The 19,893-nt window shown below is 37.6% G+C and overlaps 1 protein-coding gene across 3 annotated transcripts in view; it reads right to left on the reverse strand.

Moving 5' to 3' along the window:
• The window catches only part of LOC149785054 (osmotic avoidance abnormal protein 3-like), a 97,028-nt gene extending 89,054 nt beyond the window's left edge, over window positions 1-7,974 (reverse strand). For all 3 annotated transcript variants that reach the window (XM_089978772.1, XM_089978771.1, XM_089978770.1), the window contains exons 1-2: window positions 7,890-7,974; window positions 6,749-6,994 (exon numbers count right to left, since the gene is read on the reverse strand). In XM_089978772.1, the coding sequence (XP_089834898.1) occupies window positions 6,749-6,985 (237 nt within the window). In that variant the 5' untranslated portion in view covers window positions 6,986-6,994; window positions 7,890-7,974. The remainder of the gene's footprint in view (window positions 1-6,748; window positions 6,995-7,889) is intronic.
• Window positions 7,975-19,893: the final 11,919 nt, after the last annotated feature.

Raw genomic sequence — 19,893 nt, forward strand, 5'->3', positions numbered from 1 at the left:
TTCTCTCAGTACCTGATGATGGAGGTTCAATGAAGGTGATTAGCGTGTTCTTTACGGCAAAGCCTACACCATGCTGCCTAGGTTCATTCGAGGGCTTCCCCTGCCAAAAGTACGTGTAATTAGCTTCCCTGATGGTGCTGCTGTCAGCCAGTCAGGTCTCCTGGAGGCAGGCAATGGCAATGTTCAGTCGGGAGAGTTCTCTGTCAATGACGGCAGTCTTCCGTGCATCATCGATCTGCTGTAGGTCAGCGGTCAATCCAGGACACATGGTCCTGATGTTCCAGGTTGCAAAACGAAGAGTTGGAGTCTTCTTATTTCTTCTTTTAGTCTTTCCTGGTGCGGAGTTTTGTGGCCCACTTGTCGAGATGGTTCTCTAAGCTCCACGCACCCAGTGAAGCAGGCAGGCCATGGTGGGCAGCACCTTACTGACTAGGGGGCTGCCCAGCTTGAGGTGGACGGTAGCTGTCCAGTGAAACCTGGTGACCTCTCCCACCATCGAAGTAACTCCTGGCACCAAGCTCTACACCAATCGAGTTTTGACTTGGAACCGGTAAACTGCTACTTCTCGTGTTGTGCTGACGCCGTACGACGATGCTGGAGTGTCCTCTCCAGTGGAGCTATGAAGCCTGGGCAGGGTGGTATGGAGAATTAGCTGTTGTCCATGCAGCAGATCCCCCCTCTCCACGCAGCTGGTGGGCCCAAGGGAACGACAAATGCCAATACAGCCTGGCACCAATGGTGTCGCAGGAGTTGCCGGAATGACATTGAAGTCAATGTCAGACCGCTTTAGCGACTCCGTCTCCGGATTTTCTGTTGGGGTTTACTCCTTTAGCCTTTCCCATGAGTGGGTATAGCCACAAGGCAGCAGAGGTTTGGAATTGGAGTTTTCCTTCTCCTAGATGAGCTACCATCCAAGGTTTACGAGTCCCATCTACCCGAAGCAACTGGTTTTAAGGCGCCAGTGGCCTGCCTTCACCCCTTCTCCTGTTAGTGGAAAACGTGGTCTGCCGGACTTCAAATCTAAGCCACTCACAAAGGCCAGGAGCTGGATTTTAGTTGACAGAGGCAATCAGAGATGCAAGCCGTATGGGGCATTTTTGGAGAATCGGGATGCTTGTCTCCCACTCCCACCCCAGGCAATGTCAACCTTAGACCACACTGACATGGGTTCTAAGCAACCCTAAACTACTGACATGGGCTCTAAGCAACCCTAAACTACATCTACACTAATTGAGGAAGGGTGATTATATATATTTAGAAGGATATTTCACACAGATTAGTGGAGAACTTAAAATATTTCAAATCCTAAATTCAGCATGAAGGGTTCAGGTAAAACAAATCAAAGCAGTGTGGATATTTGCAATGGCTTGCATCTCATTTTCAGTATGGTTTCATCACCAGCTACAGATTCTGTGTGTGTGTGTGTGTGTGTGTGTGTGTGTGTGATTTGGATTTTTAACATAGCTTTAACAATTTTTCAGTCATGTTGCTATAATCTCTGCAGTGTGGCAGTTTATAGTGATGTCTAGTATTGGGGCATCATGCTGCAGACATGTAACATTCTGCCCCAAACAGTCACATTAACCTGGCACCAGGCCAACCAGACCTAACGCAAAAGTCTTAATGCTTGCCTAGCAAGGTAGCTGTTAGTACCATTTTTATAAGACTTTGGTATAACTCTGCCAGGGTTTGATCCCACGACATCCTGCATCCAAGGCGGACGCTCTAACCACTAGGCCACTGGAGCATTTGCTACACATTATAACAAATGAAATTAGCAATCATGTAATTAAACATTCAAGAAGAGTGTGACATACAGTACCATATATACTCACTTATAAGTCAAGTCCAACTGCAAAATCATTACAGACCCAGGTCTGCCATTGCATTATGTTATGGCAGATCACAATCTTAGTTTTTTACAGTCTGACTTATAAGCGAGTATATATGGTAGATCCTACTGTACAAACTTATAAACATATTCTACATGATTTGTATTTTATTTAAAATTACAACTTCTAAATAAATATGCAGAAATATCTCTATATGTTGCAAACTCAAGCCAGCTGATTAAAAGTGACTAGACTGGCTTTCAGAGTCGAGAAGTCACCTTTTTCATGAATATGAGGAATTTTCATTTTTCTTTCTGATTTGGAGACAATCCCCAAATAAAACACAGTTGTTGAATTGTGCACCCTAAAATACACACCAAAAACACATTTCTCAGAGGGTAATATCCAAGGTATACCAAATTCTTATATTTATTGGAACCAACAATGTGAACAGGATCCATGTGAAAAATGTCAGGTGAACAGTAAGAAGTGAATACAAAAAACAACATGCAAGTAAAACAATTGAGGGACAAACTTTTAACTATTTTGAACAAATTTCCGAATTGCTTTCTTCAAGAACTGATTGATATTTCTTTGCAAGAAAGATATGATTACTTTAATTTTTTCATCAGTATAAATAATCTTTTTATTTAAAAAAAAAACGTCATAAATGATTATTCTGTTGTGTATCATGCATTTATAAAATTAAAACTAAATTAAATTGATTTCAATAACTTCTTCAAATATTGCCACTTCACCCAATTTTATGTATACTCATTTTCTGACCCTAGTTTCGGCCCTGTATAGTATAAAAATGGACATAAGAATTTATAACATAAAAATGTATTTGGTTATTAGTCATTCACATGTGTCCATGTTACTAATAGATTATCTGGTGTACATAATATTAAAGTTTAATCTATAAATTCTAGTACCAAAGAAACAGATCAAATTAAACATGAACCTTATAAGCCACATATTAAAAGCAACAAAAACTGATAAAAAGATTGCTTTTATTTTAATCCTAACAGCAGAAGAAAACATGTCACTTGCCAAATTTTTTTCCCACCAAAATGCAAATTTCTGATCAAATGAAATAATTCTAAAACAAGCACACACTGAACAAGAAGATCAAGTGATCTGATATTGTTCACCAGGCTGACACACCAAACAGCTTTATGCCAGTCAACATGGCCAATTAATTTGGATGTTTTCCATTAAATTCTTTATGGGTGGTCACATCTGATAAGTGGCTTCTTTCAACAAACTTGAAAAACCTTGATGCCACATGTCATTGGTCCAATTTAGTTCCAACTTCTCACAGTTTTAGACAATGGTGACGTAAGATACAAAATGCATAATGGACACACATTCCTACAATAAGCTCATTGACCATTGGTCAGCTGACAGCAAAAAACACAATGAAAGAATCATAATGCTCTTTTACATTATTTCTTCCATGACCAGGGAGCTTGATGAATACATTTGACAACAAAAGTACCATCAATGGCACATTGTGCACACACCCTGTGTTTAACAGTCCCCTATGTACACATTTAACACATCTAATTTAATAAAAAGAAACCATTATTTTCTTATTAGACTTACCATTTTAACCCAGAATCCAAGGTTTCTTTAGCCCCACCCACACCCCGCCCGATGTGTTTTTCTGGTTGGCTGGCTGTCCCTGTTGTTTGGTGCTGACCCTAACACATTTTCCCCCAAGAGTAAAACAAAAATTGTAAAATATTTTTAAAATTTCAGGTACTGATTTGTGCATTTAATCTAATTAAGCTGGTTTTTTGCCCAATACCTGAAGTTTTTGTTATTGTTGTTGTTTTGTTGTGGGGTTTAACGCCATTTTTCAGCACACGATAGGCTATACATGGCGGCCAGTATTAATGGTGGAGGAAGAACCCAGGAAAACCCCAGAAAGAACCACCGACCCACGAGAAGCTACTGGCAAGCTTTCTCACATACCCACATTGTCTGAATCTTAGACTCGAACCGATGCAGGCAGAGGTGAGATGGCAGTGATCCATGACGAAGAGCGCTTTAGACCACTCGGCCACTCAGGGCCCCAATACCTGAAATACTTAGTACATTATATATATTAGTCATTATAATACACATGATACTTTAGAAAAAAACTTACCAAACCCATCCTAATCTTAAAACCAGTGCAACAGCAAACACATTTTTTGATACCTTATTACCCTAAATGCAAGCCATCCAAAAAATTTTATCAGAACAAAAACTATTCTTTGAAATCCATTTTTTGGAGTTCCAATGACTTTGATCTTTCACATCAAAATCTAAAGGCTTCTTCCATACCTTAAGTTCAAGGCCTCCACAAACGTCAGTCAAGTTAAATGGTTTAGAACTAAAGTCATTAACTTTTAAAAATTCTTTCAGTTGCAGTGACCTTGACTGGTGACCCCAAAATGAATAGACTTCTTCCTAACTCCACATGCATGCCATTCACAAATTTTGTCCTTGTATGTGATGTAGGACTACAATTACTGTGCAGAAACCACTTTTCTACTTTCAGTCTCAGTTGACCTTGACCTTTGACCTTTTGACACAAAAACTAATAGGGCTCTTCCTAACCCAATGTGCAAGCCATTCACAAAGTTTGGTAACTCTAGATGATAGAGAACTCAATTTGCTTTCTCTAGTCACAATGACATTGATATTTGACTATTTGATGCCCTAAATGGATAGGGTTCTTCCATAACACAAGTGCAATCCAAGCACAAACTATAGTCAAAGTATGTAATATAGAAATGATGTTAATGTGCATAAGTCATATTTCTTCTTTTAGTCATAGTGACCTTCTCCTTTGACCTTTTGACTCAAGTCTTTTGCCAATCACAGCCAATTCAGGTTTGGGAGCTAATTTATCTGATTACTAAACACCACCAAAGAAAAGGAAACTTACATTACCTTAGTTTGCTTATCTCAAACAGATTATATAAACCAGTGTGTAAATATGTGACAATTTCAATTAACAGGACTGATGGTTAGTTGCAAGCACTTTATGCAGTTAGGACTCTGTGTGTGTGTGTGTGTGTGTGTGTGTGTGTGTGTGTGTGTGTGTGTGTGTGTGTGTGTGTGTGTGTGTGTATGTGTGTGTGTGTGTGTGTGTGTCTGTTACAAAAGTTGAAGAATAAATTTGATTACAAATTAGATTAGTTGCAAGCACTTTGTGCAATTAGGACTCTGTGTGTGTGTTACAAAAGTTGAAGAATAAATTTGATTAAAGCAATCTTGGAGGCAACTGCATTAATATACTTAGGCAAACATAAATCTGCTGGGCAACACATATTTCAAAGCTGGTTGCCCAGAAACAACTGGATTTTCCAAATCTCTCTACCCCTGCAGTGACTGCTGACAATAACACAATTTAAGTGCATCTCCTCTTTTTTTTCTAGTAACAATTGCCATCCTCCCACATGTCATAAGAGGCAACTAATGGGGTCTTGGAAGGCTTTTAAGCAATATTTCTTTCTGTCAAATTTGGTCAAATTCTAGTTAGTAATTTTTAAAGAAAGCTGTTTCACATTCTCCCCCATTTCTAGTAATGGCAGCCACATCTGATGGAAAATCATTTGAAAAAACATGAAAGGGCTCAGCACCTGGAGATATTAGTCTAAATTTGACCAAACTGTGTCCATGGGTTTCTGAGAAAATGTCATTTAGATGTATTTCTATATTTAGTAATGGTGGCCATATTTGATGGCAGATCAGCTTGTTTTGTAGAAAACTGAAATGCCTCCAAGCCAGGATCCTTTCTCTCATATTTGGTCATATTCTGTTTAGTGGATCTTGAGAAGTTGTTTAAAGGTTATCTATTTTCAACAACAGTGGTCCTTTTTTTAATAATAGTGGCAATATTTGAACCCAGACTGGTTGATTGGCATAAGTGGTACAAAAGTAAAAGACCTTCATGCCAGGATGTTCTCTGCAAAGTTTGGTGGAAATCTGTCCAGCACCTTTTGGGAAATAGGTTGGGAATTGTTGACACATGAAGAAAGACAAAGGGCCATACCATAACATCACCTGGCCATAAGGCCAGGTAAGCTCACAAAATTGATCAATCCACTGCATGTAAATGAGATAGTGAAGTAATAAAGAAATCTGATAAATACAACAAAAATGTCTTTCCTATTTCATGGTGATACAATGAACAAAATATAACAGTCTTTGATATTTTTTTATCAAAACAATGACACAATTCTTTATGACAGTGACCTTGTTGCTAAGGTAAAAGAGGAGAGCAAATATATTGCATAATGAATTATCTTTGTATACTGAAAATCCTTCCAGGGGATTTAGGAAATAAAAGCAAAACTAAAATAACATTTTTACAAAACAACCTAGAAAACAAAACTTAAACACCTCAAGGTAAGAAAGACTAGCAAACATGATATAGAATAATAGAATAAATTGTCTTAGCTTCAAACTGATTCATGCCAAATATAAATCAATGAATGGGCTTAGAAAATGTAAGCAAATGAAAAACTTTAAGGAAAGTTTTAACCAACTGTTGATGCTGACTAGGCCACCAATGGAAAATGTGACTGTTGTGAGTTTCATGACAAAAATTATTTCTTTGTTGTATTCAATTACAGTCTAGAAAACGTTTATAGACAACAGACTGTGCATGTTCAAATACATAAAAAATTATCTATAGAAGAAATCTTTCTAGAAAAAGGATTTCATGCACACAAAAAAACATGTACTCAATCAATAGATACCATTCCAATGTCTGAGTACTTCATACAAAATCACAGAATTAAAATAGAGATACCCAGTGCAATCATACAAGAAAATGGTAACCTTCCATAATGGAAACCATAAAACAAAATGGTGCAGTTTGCAATAATACTTGCCTATAAGAGAAATAAATTTACCTCAATTAATGGATATGCAATTTCATTGTAAATATTCTCAGTTGTGGAATTGATGTCATAAGCCCCATCAAATGTGAAAGGCTTTGGCGGTGCCTTCTCATCATTTGGATTCTTTATGGCACAATAAGCACGAGATTCTTCAATGATGATAACTGGTTTACAATCCAAGTCCTTTTCTCGCGTGTTCATAGGACGGCAGCGAACAATTACCTTCACACACTCTGAAGTAGAAGCCATTGTGTCAATCTGTAAATAAAGTTGGACATTTAGTGGTCATCCTGAATTTTAAATAATATTAAATTACAAAAATTTATCTTTAGAAAGAAACTGACTAAAAATTCCACTGCTCTCCATTCTCTTGTATCTATCTAATGTGTCTGGATGAGCAGATGTTACAGAAAAGAGGTGAGGTTCTGAAATTTGTAAGGAATCAATTGTTTAAATAATAATTCTCAGCTAGACTGCAACTAATTGTGCCAGTAATTACCTTTGGAGATTGAAGGTGGAGTACAATTCATAATGGTTCAGAAGCCAGTGTTTCCCTTTACCCTCACTTGCATTTCAGAGACGCACAGATTTGATACCAAAGTTTGTTTTCTACTGAGTCTGATCCTCCAGTTTTTAACACCAAGATTTCTTTTACTCAGTAAATTTTGTCAAATCTTGGCAACATGATCAAGGCAACAGTCTGCAATCGATAATTCGTTTTGCTGAAGTAAAAGACTTCGTCTAGATCACACATGCAATATAAATATTTCGTCATGCTGATGGCATCAAAATACCTTCCTTGTTCTATAGTTTAGCAATACACAAGTTTGTGAAATCGGTAATTTTCTGTTAGGGTTTCACTTGATCTCTATAGTCAAAATGAACAGTGGTTTGAATAATTTAGTGGTTTCATTACATTTTAAGTGTTGTGTAAGATTTCACAACATAAGTGTGCAGATCTGCACTGAAATTATTTCAAACTCGACTGTTTATCGATTTCACTGAAGCCGGGAAATGCTATCATATACCGATCGCATAACTTCCTAGTTTTACCCTTTTTCTTTTCAGATACTTAACTGCAAACAGAGTGAAAATAAGAACATATAATTATTATGTAGCCTACATAACGAAATGTTAATGTTTGATCTTGTACCTGCTTCTTTCAAGTAATGTTAGCAAAATTTAGACGAATTCATTGCGACTCAACGACCGTATTGCAAGGTATGCCGCGTTGCATTATGGGTTATTTATATTAGTTACGACTAGTGAAATTTTATTTTCAATATTTATTATCTTTTACCAATTAATCATGCTGCAATTTCTCATATTCTTTTTCTACTTTCATGGAAAATTAAAATGTAAGGCAAATTATTAAGTTGCAATGTGCGACAGTTTGCTTAGTCTGGTTCTAACCTATTGTACACATGAAAAATAAACAAAACTAAAACATGGGTTACACAGACTGGTCCCCAGTCGCACTTCTACATAGTATGGTTCCCTGTAAGTAAGTAAGTAAGCGCCATCTTAAAACAAATATGATCATTTTGGCAAATACTTTTCTTATTTTCATATCATCATGTATGATATTGTCAACAAAACGGTAGATTTTAATACTGATGTTATGCATAAAAATAAGATAATTATGCTTATTTTGCTCATGTTGCAGTATTGTATGTGTGACCTTAATTATGGGGAAATTAGAAGTCTTTGAACACAGGAGTGTAAGCAATTTAAATTTAAAACTCTTATATTAAGTGAAAGAAATATAGAGTGAACATGACCCTTTTCATTCATTTGTAATGAAATTAAGAGATAAATTATGAGAGCAAAATCTCTTCTTCCATATACCAGTGTTAGAAGAATAAGGAAATTATTTATGCTTTGACCTCCACGAACCTGGCCTGTTCCATCCATTTTCAAACTGTAAAATTTATTAGTGAAATCTCATGAACAATTGTGGCAAGTTTCATGTTCCTGTCTTTCAGCATAATACTGATTGCTATGCTGAGGATATGCAATGTACATTTTTAAAATAGCTCACTTTTCGGGGGGGGGGGGGGCTTGTGCTGGACTTTACTGCAGATTAAAATTATTCTGTTCGGGGGGACATGAAACATATTCAAAAGGACTCTTTTGATGCATGCCACATAAATGTTTCAGCTATAGAATCAAAATTAAATCATACAATATTAATAACTGTGTGTTCTTTATGGGGGGTGCTGTACAGATATTATGTATTTCTGAGAGTGTGTCGGATTTATGGTGAAGTACTTTGCATTTGCAACATGCACAATGTGAAGAATGCTGGCATACTTCTATGTTACTTTTATGTACTGTGGCTGAAATTATTTTGGATATTGTACTTGTGGAAATTGTACATGACCCTAGCACACAGCTAACTGCTCACATGAGATAAAATAAAGTAGCCTGAATTAGTCTAAAGTACACTGTCTTTAGCAGTTATTAAAATAAGTACAATTAATTTCGCCAGACTAGACAATACCGACTTCTGAAAGTGCAATCACAACATATATGAAACTTCTTTTTTTTTACAATTTACCTCTGAAATTAAAGGTCACCGGTCATATTCTAATATTTTTCTTTTCACATCAGATTTGCATTACATGATTAAAAGTAGTTACACTCGCACAAAAAGAAAAAAAATTGTCAAGTGTAAAGAAGAAATAATAATTTAATTACTCGAAATAGAAGTATTTAACGCTGTTACTTCCCCTTAGGCCGATATATCAGCCTTTCACCCGTGATGACATTGATTTTCGGGTGAGGGGCTGATATCACCTATTCATTAAAAGCTGCAATTATTTGCATTCAAATTTGTCTGCACACATCGGTGTTCATATTATACACTTACCGGTATTTATTGTGGCTGTGCAGCTACCGTCGGCTGAAGGGTTCTTTTGGTGATATGTAGATTATATTTCCTGAGCAAATCATATGCTTGTTGACTTGTAAATCCACCTGGAATAACACAGCCATCTGTCATGTGGACATTTTGAATTTCGCGCTTGATATGGCTGCTACCAATTACCGGTATGTGTCTAAAGTGTACGTGGATCTGTTTCGGACTGATTTGCATGCAGCGAAATTGCACATTTTAATGAACAGGTGACATCATACCCACAACATTGTCCATCAGTATCAACACAAATTTAATTTATCGGACTAACTTCCCCTTACCTACGATTTCCTACCTATAGAGGACGCCAACCGGAAATAACGTACATTTATCCCCACAAAACGAAGTACATGCTTCTTGTTGTCGAAACATAAAGCACTATAAACTATGGATAGGGAATATTTAGATTAAATTATTGAAAACTAATTAACTGCTCAGTCGTATATTGATGTGCATGCACGACGCACTAGATTGTTTCGCTATCAAAACTGTTCTATTGTTTCAACTGATTTTCGAAATACCCGTTAATACAGGTAAAAAGGAATTAATGTTGGTTTCCCAATGTCGGCCGACTTTGTAAAAACAAAAGAAATCGACACACTTAAAACAATCCAAAGGAACCAAAGTTGGCTTCCTTTTGTCTGCCGACTTGATGAAAAAAAATTCGCACACTTAAAAGAATCCAAAAGCAGTTTCTTATGGAGGGGGATTACTGGGGTCGACATGCTTTGTAATAAAATAACCTTTGTATCTGATAGCCTTGTCGTTAAGTTTAAGCAAGAAGTTTATTGCTCGCTGCCAATTGTATTTATTCATCACCCGGGCTTCTGTTTGTTTGCTTTATGTAATCATAATTGATGTTTGCAGTGTAAAAAGAACAGCAATAACTTGCTTTAGTAATACTTTTGTAACCCATGCTAGCGAAAAGATTATCATTTGCACTCACAGTAAATAGTTTAAAATAACGATTTTTATTTGCGAGATAGCGTCGTATAGTTAACCTGGATACAATAAAATCTTGGTAATTTTGCACCTTGTAACTTATCATGCGTGAATGGCAGGTGCCTTCAATCAATCGGATGATATTCTCATCTCTTTTGCGATTTTGTTATCTGACATAAGCGATAAACACTACAGTACGGATGCATACGCCAGCCGGCATCCACTACATATACGGAGTTCGTGGATATATTTTTTTCTTTAATAAATTTCGCATGATGAAAAAAGAAGGAATAAATGATAACAATGAAAGGTTAGTTTCTTTCACTTTATTTTTAAATACGTGTTGGTTTATCTATTCTACTGTACCGTGGGGGGGGGGGCACAAATTCAACACAAAATTATTTCCTTTCTTGTTTGTATGGAATAACAGAGGAAATATAACGATATTGACTAGTACTGACAAGCTTTCAGTCTACGCGCGCACATACTAAGACATCAACGTGACAAATAAAAACAGATAATAAAATTAACTGGTAAGAGCTTCATATTGCAGCAATTAAACACTGACAAAATGCTTAGCATTATTCTCTCTCTCTCCCTCTCTCTCTCCCTCTCTCTCTCTCTCTCTCTCTCTCTCTCTCTCTCTCTCTCTCGTGTGCAATCGAGTGTGTATTATATGCAGCAGTGTTACAACCGGATGCCTAAAATTAAATATATTTATTATAATATCTCATGTACGCTACTCTTAGAAAAATGTATACATATTATGTAGAATATTATGTGTTAAATGTTATTGTTTTATAAATCATTATTGATAATTTGCCAGGAAGACTTAAATTGAGAATGTCCTTGTGCAGATGCTTATATTTTTTAGCATAACAAATAAATGTATATAAATATTTTAATTAGAATGAGCAAGATGTGTCAGTTTCTATTTTCTCTCATGTATATGTACGTTACGAAGAATGACTATTTTCTTTCTAAACAATATGAAGATAGTTTATTTTGTTTAAATTTGTTAAATTTTTTCCCTAAATCCTATTCTGTTTTACAACCTATAAAAATTGTCATAAACATTTTGCCACAGATATGTATGTATATATATATCTTACATAGTACCTAAACCGCTCCGGTGGCCTAGTGGTTAGAGCCTCCGCTTCAGATGTGGGAGGTCGTGGGTTCGATCCCCGGCCGAGTCATACCAAAGACTTACAAAAATGGTACTAACAGCTGCCTCACTTGGCGCTTAGCATTAAGAGGTTAGTGTTAGGACTGGTCGGCTGTCGGCCTGGTGTCAGGATAATGTGACTGTGTGGGACATCATGCTACATGTCTTCGGCATGATGCCCCAGTGATAGACATCACTATAAACTGCCACACTTCAGACATCGTAGCGACATGACTGAAAATTTTTTAAAGGTACGTTGAAATCCAAATCACACACACACACACACACACACACATTATCTACATGTTGTTTGAAGAAAAGAACTTGTTCAAACTATTGTCTTTCGAGTTAAACCGAATTGTCTTTGGGCCAAATTGACTATAATCTGGCATAAATGGTACAACGTTCCCATCTCTCCCAAAGCTTCAATGTACTTTTTTTCTTCTTCTGGTAAAATGGGTCTTTCGGAAAAAGAAATAAACCTTCTGTCCCATCATCACTCGTTTGGTTACATCCCTATGCAACACTGTGCACCATATTTGCTGTACAAAAGCACGATCGTAAGATATATCACAAACATTTACGTGGAGAAATTAAACACTTGAATGACTAGGTGAATAGAAGGGATAAATGTACGTAATATCCGTTTTTGGGACGCGGAAACTACCAATTGCTTACGGAGATTGCCGAATAATTTTTCATTTAATAAAAGCGGATTTTTAATTCTATTGAAACATTTTTATGGTGTGCATGCATAACAAATGCGTTTTTTTTATGACTATAATAATATCATACGTTTGTACAATATAGGTGGCCAGTGACCTGTAAATGAAAATGATCATGCGGAACTAGCAGCTTTGATATAGGCAGATCTGAAGTAAGGCCAGTATGTATACTCTATAACCCATATTACACACATGAACCATTCACTTAAAAGTTCTTTAAACAGTACCTAAGATACACAAGGTTTTCTTATGTGTGTGTGATTGGGATTTTTAACGTAGCTTTTAACAGTTTTTCAGTCATATCGCTACGATGTCTGCAGTGTGACAGTTTTTAGTGATGTCTAGCACTGGGGCATCATGCCGCAGACACGTAGCACGATGTCCCACCCAGTCACATTATCCTGACACTTGGTCTACCAGTCCTAACACTAACCTCTTAACGCTGAGCGCCAAGCGAGGCAGCTGTAAGTACCATTTTTGTAAGTCTTTCATATGACTCAGTCGGGGTTCGAACCCACGACCTCCCGTTTACGAGGTGGACGCTCATACCACTAGGCCACCGGAGCGGTGTTAAGGGCTTCTTAAATAACCAGTATAACCTGTGAAGGAAACCGTGGAGATTCTTTTTGTTTGCAAATCTAACCTTATCCAAAACACGAAACCACAGAGCGCCACCATAGAAGAATGCAACGCAAGAAGCATACGACGCAGGGAACCAGACTAAGACTGACAGTGAAACTACGAATGCCCCTCCCCCCCCCAAAAAAAACCCCACAAACAACAACAGTTCAATCATTCGTAAATCCTGTTATACTTGTTTAGTAAATAGTAGTCGCAATGGCACCACTCGACCTACATTTGAGCTACAAGAAGAAACAAGGGTTACATCCAAAACCTAAATACCAACCACAAAAGTAAAGAGAAAACGTGGAATCTTTATTTAGATGACATTGCGAGGGGTATTTTGAAACAAGTGTTAAATAAAGGGAAAAAGGAAGGTGAAATAACTGAACTATATCATGAAAAGAGAAAAACTACATGTATATATTTTGTTGTCAGATTAACAAATTAGTTTGTAGGTCAAAGATGGGATGGGTTTTGTAATTATGCGTTGAGAGTACAGAGAACCATATTATTTTAACCAAACTCCAGTCTGTGGACAAGGATGGGAACACTGCATTGCGAAGATCAACGCCATCTAAGACCAGACACTTCAATATGTGCTATAGCTATTATATCCCGGTGTTATGCGTGGAGAAGGTAGTAAAAAAAAATAGGTCGTAATAATGTTGTACCGGAATCCTGGAAAAGGTATACTACTAATACTACTACTACTACTATCAATAATAATAATAATAATAATAATAATAATAATAATAATATTATTATTATTATTATTATTATTATTATTATTATTAATTATTATTATTATTATTATTATTATTATTATTAATTATTATTATTATTATTATTTCACGTAAAGAGTCGAGAATTATTTCCATGGATAAATATTGTCACGAGGATTGCGATGCCTGACTGGAAGTTTGACCAGATTTATTGCGAAGATGAGCTATTTTTTTTTAAATTTAGGCCAAATTCTCCATGAGTTTTCAGTTGCAGTATTCACCATCGTTCCATACGTGTACGTTCTATGTCGGTCCACCACAGGTTAGACTCTGTCGACAGCATGTTGAGGGATGATGTTGAATGTCAAGCTGAGCTGTATTTGATGGTGAGTTTTTTTTCTTCTTGATTTTGTTGCGAATGTGGCTCTTATGGTTACTCATTCATTTTCTTAAATCAACAGTTTCGCCAGCATAATACTTGGCACAGCTTTGGCATGTCAGAAGATCGATTACATTTTTGGTTCGACACCCAAACCTCAAATTGAATGTAAAGTTAATTCCTGTTTCCAAACTTTGGAACGATTTGGTCTTCGGCCATTTTTAGCAGATTAGGGTGCGCTTGTCTTTTCATTCGTATGTGTCTGAATCTGTGATTTTTTTCTTCTGATGTTGCATTGTTATTTAACAAATAGTCCCTGAGGTTTTTAAGTCGACGATATGCAACCAAAAGAACTTCTTGAAATATGCCCTTCAAAATTCTGGTGTCAACTGATGCTTCAGAATAATCTGTTGTAATTTTGGGGCATTGCGGTGGAAAGCAATCACGACGGGGATGTGCTTGTTAGTTCTAATATTTCAAGAGAGTTTTCAAGGAGTCAAGATTTGTTTATAACCTTAACAGTGGATTCCGTAATGTATCATTATGACCGCTCCAGTGGCCTAATTGGTTAGAGCATCCGCCTCGGATGCGGGAGGTCGCGGATTTGAACCTCTGTCGAGCCATACCAAAGACTTCTAAAAACGGTATTGGCAACTGCTTCGTTTGGCGCTCATCAGTAAGAGTTAGTTTCATGATAATGTGAATGGGTGGGACATGATATATGTCTGCAGCATGATGCCCCAGGTCTAGACATTACTATAAACAGGCACCCTGCAGACCTCGTAGCTACATGACTTAACGTTTTTAAAGCTTCATTTAAAAAAAATCCACAAAACATCCAAATCATTTATAATGTCCCCCCCCCCCCCACCAGCTCTAAGAATCCCTTTTCAAGGCAGCAGGATTAGTGTATGTGCGTTAGGTCCAAACGCGAAGATTACTTTAGTACGTGCATGGTCTGACACTCGGTCAGGAGCAGATATTGGGGAGGGTCAGCTGGTTTGAAAAATTATTGTAATTACTCCTTCTTTCGTCTTTTCGATCACTTTCCCATGCAGAAAGGTATTGTTAAAAAGTTATAATAAAAGTAATAGTTTTATATGATTCCGATTTGTTCCTTTGCTGAGTTTTTTATAGCTAGGGTTATTTCCTCAAAGTTATGAAATTGTCCCAGTTTATGTTTGATTCTCTGCTTATTTGTATAAATTTAATATCTTTATAATAGTCGTTTATTTCTTCATATGGTATATCGTGCTTTGTTTATACGTTTTTCTAAAAAAATAAAAATTATTTCATTAATCCTTTGCCCTTTTTAATCATTATGTTGTTTTCTTTTGACTTTCTACCTGTCATTCTTTCCCTAGCATAAATTCATCTTTTTAATACACACCCTTTGCTTTGTTATATAGTTAATGAAATTTGGTGTATAGTTCATTGAATTTTCCTGTTATTATTTGCATTCATTTGTCTTTATATTCCTAAAGTTTATCATATATTTCTTTAGCCGTATTTTTTATCATTGCTAGAGCATCTGAAAAACATTCTTTTTCAACGGATTCTGTTTGTTTCGTTTTGGTTATAATTATATTTTCTTTTGGAGGTTTTGTTTGGTTTTTGTTTTGCTCTTGTTCTTAATCTTTTATGGTCTCCAATTCGATATTATGTCGCAGTTTTCATAAACTCTTGTAGAACTCTCACTATTATATTTTTGTGTCCTCCTCATGTAGGATAATGATATTACGTTTCAATATTCCATGTTTCCGTTTTTTCTCTCTCTCTCCTGTTCTCAGTTTCAAAAACTGTACTAATGGATGCGTAGTCTGATATTTCTTTCTTCCCTATTTATTTATCTTCCTACGAGAGGTTGAAACCCCTCCCACCCATAATTGGATTTTCCATATAATATTGAATGTAATATTTATTGCCGAATGCTGTTGCTGGCTCCTGGGCGGCATCGTGCGTATATGTACTAAAAATATGTTAAAAGTCTGGTCCTGGTGTTCTCTGACTCTGAAACACTTTCTTTTAGCTAGCACAGATTGTTCTGCAAGCGCAGGATCAAGTTTCCTTTATCACATATCCTCCAAGAATACACACAGCTTTTGGACCGTTTTGTGGCTATCTGATCGCCTCCTAAAATTGCCCTAACAAAACTGTGTATTCGACTCGGTAAAATAGAGGTGTTCTGACCAGGTTTGGCCCTTGGACTGATCTCTTTTCTTTCCATCCGAAAGAGTATTATACTTTACTTTTATAAATGCCTCAACCTGCAATGTCCTTCATGATGATCGAACGCTTGAAGATTCTTTCCAGCCAGGCTACATTTTCGACATTTTCCCCCCTTGCATGGATGTAAGTTTCCCACCACTCGAGTGCTGAGAGAAGCCTCCGCTAGACCCTCCATTTTTTGTTTGTTTTTGTTTTGTTTGTTTTCGTTTTAGAAACTTTAACCAACCGGTTAGGATCCCGCACCACAGAGAGGCCATACACCACAGCGGATACTGGATAAGTGGTCTCGATATTAAAAAATTTTGTTGGGGGGGGGGGCGCTATTTTAGTAAGGACCCCATCACTGTGTCATGCACGTTATTGTAACCATTCGTTCCTTTTCTTGCTTTACTGGGTCAAATTTATTTTTCAAAAACCAATCACCTTTGTCCTTTTGGTTAAGAAACGTAATTGAAACCAAGAATTATTTTCTTGCTACCGGCAGCTCTGAGATTTTCGCTGCGCTGGCTTCAGCTACCCGACTGTTTAAAACTGAGCTCTCACCACGTATTTCGTAGCCTTCCATGAGGTCATAAGTCCTTCAACAGATCGTCTAGTTCAATACGGAATGTACTAAATACAAGATCAGCGTCAAACCCCGTAATCACATTATTTTGGCTTCGCGGAATCTGCGAAACAATTTTGGTCTAAACCATGTAAGATTTAGATATGGCGCTTCCTTGTCAAGATAGAACAGGCTTTCTGACTCTTGCACGTCAAAAGCTATAAGAAGACGAGCAAACACTGATGTCTCCCATACCTCTTTTATGATTACCTTAGTTTCCATCTTTCCTCTCTCCTCGTCATATTTTGTTTGCCTGTCCCAGATATTCCTCCAGCTCTAGCAAAGTCTTCTTGCTCAGAGGGAATGGCGGCCAATCTTCCATGAGATCTTCATATTCTTCACGTACTTTCATCAGCCTGTCGTAGTTTGACACGCGTGCGTGCGACATGATTATCAATGTGTATACTTAAACAGAGATATTCTTCTAAATATAAAAAAATCACCAACTTCAAATGACACTAAACACTCACCAAGAAAGATCAGCCTGGGGTTGCGATTACTTGTTGAAACTCTAGGATTTATACACCGCACATATTTTGCCTTAACCCCTTTTCAACAAGCAACGCATTCGTAAGCTCCTCCTCCTCTGCGCGGTAGCTTCAGGTGAGTACTACAGTACTTGTTGATCGTCTTGCATTTTTTTCAATACGGCCAATTAAAATCCATTCGTATGTATCATCCCCGATCCACATATTAATATACTTTTGAAATAAAGTTATGCCCTTTTCCTTGCACTGTTAGTTAAATCGCCAGTTGGGGATTGGTTGGCATGGGAATAAGGTCCGCCATTCGTATCCTGTGGCCCGCAGAATGATTGGCGTCACAAGGTGTCATGAGAGATAACAAAGGCGATGCGGCCCTTGGGCCATCAAAAATTCCCTCATGCGGTCCTCAGAGTGGTTTGAGTTCGATACCCATGGTTTAGCTAATGAGCCGCTTGCTGCTGAGACACACAACACCGTTTTGATTTTGGCTTTTTAATGAATTTTATCGAGAGGCTTTGACTAGTTTTGTTGAGGAATAAGAGTAAAGTTGCTTGCCTAAAAATACAAAAGTGCAGCTGACCCGAATTGACATGTTACTCCGGCATAAAACACAGCACGCTAAACACTAACCTAACGCGCCCAATATTAAGGATTTGATTTTTCTCAGGCGAATATAACTATGAAGGATTCTAACTTTCCTTTTACGGATTAATCGTTTATGATCTTAAATACTTTAACAGTATATATTCAATTTGGTACCTGGTTTATTTCCTTCACGATAATACAAATTTGAGAAAAATGTACAAAGAATGTTCGTTGTAGTATCGTATCTCTACACAAGATAGTAATACAAATTGTAGAAGATAGTACAAGATGTGCTAGTTGTCTTCTTATACCCTTACATGAGATCGTAATAAAAATCACAGAAAAGAATTTAAAGTGTCCACATACAGTCACCCTATACTACTACTGAGTACTACTTTGTTGTACAAGATTTTTTTTTCTACTTGGATTTTGTTTTCCTCAGCAAAAACAAGCGGGAAATCAATCAGATACATCTCTGGCTTCACAGTCAGTTAAAACAATGCCATCCAACAAATCAACGATAGGGCGATGCATTTATATTCAAGGTTTTCTGACGGAAGAGCTCTTCACTCACCGAACTTCTATCACAGAGTAAATTTCATACTTATATGTCATCCACAGAACGGAAAATCTTCGCTTTTGGTATGGGTGTTAACACATACCACAACAAACTTTCTAAACCAACCCCGTTTTGTCTGATTCCAGTGGTCAAGCATCACACTGTCCAAAAAGGTAGCCATGTTGGTCCCCGCAGAATTATTTCCCGGCTGTATGGGCAAACATATAGTGGTCAGCTATTAAAGTTTACAGATGTATACCAAAACATCTATTGAGGTGAAATCCGAGGGTGGGGTGGGATTGCCTCAACGTGCGGGCGCCCATACGGATAGCCTGGTCTATACATACCTATCTTTAGGCACATTGAGTGCCTCTGTCGGTATCAATCCATCTTACGATTTTCAGCAAATCCATACACAGGTCTACATAGACCCTTCCTTGGATGTACTAGTAAAACGAGTCCCTAGTGAAGGGGTGCGTCTGCACTCGAAGCCGCATTCCGTCGTTGTATCTATTTGCACAGATCTGCCGATTGCTGCCGCTCTTGCAGTTAGCCTGCTGGACCTGTAACCGCTTCAGACTCTTTGGAATGTGACTGACAGTACCTTGTCACCCCAATCATAGATGCATAATTAGCAACAGCAATGGACACGTGCCTTTCTTTCCTTGGGCCTAAACCTATGATCCCATAGACGACAAAGTCTGCCAACATGCTGTTGTTGATGTGGTAGGTCTTAACGCTCATACCAAAAGTGTCACATAACAGTCAACACGGTACCTGCTGAAGAGACGATACATTGCCTAGCTCAGTTTTCGAGGTCTGTTTCAATGTGAATTCACCAATATAAGTTCGCAGACACGTGCCGCGGCTTCTCCAGTATTAACCAAAAACTTGGTACCACCCCCTTGTACAGTGGCTATTACATACATTCCTACCTCGGTCTCTACGAATTGGACTGGAACTGAGTGTCACCTGTTGTTTTCGTTTCTTCACCACCTGTTAAAATGCCACGCATGTGCTGGTCGCAGCTTTGGTTCTTTGTGGAGTTTTTTAATATACAAGTTCTTTCATATTTGTTTAATTCTGGACACTGCTACAAGTCGATTTTAACTTTTACTGATACGGTACCCCCCCCCCCCCCCCCGCTCAGCATTAAGAGGTTAGTGTTAGGACTGGTCGGCCTGGTGTCAGGATAATGTGGCTGGGTGGGACATCGTG

The sequence above is a fragment of the Sinohyriopsis cumingii genome, chromosome 13 (genome assembly GCF_028554795.1).
Source record: "Sinohyriopsis cumingii isolate HCF-2022 chromosome 13, ASM2855479v2, whole genome shotgun sequence".
In the NCBI taxonomy this organism is placed as follows: domain Eukaryota; kingdom Metazoa; phylum Mollusca; class Bivalvia; order Unionida; family Unionidae; genus Sinohyriopsis; species Sinohyriopsis cumingii.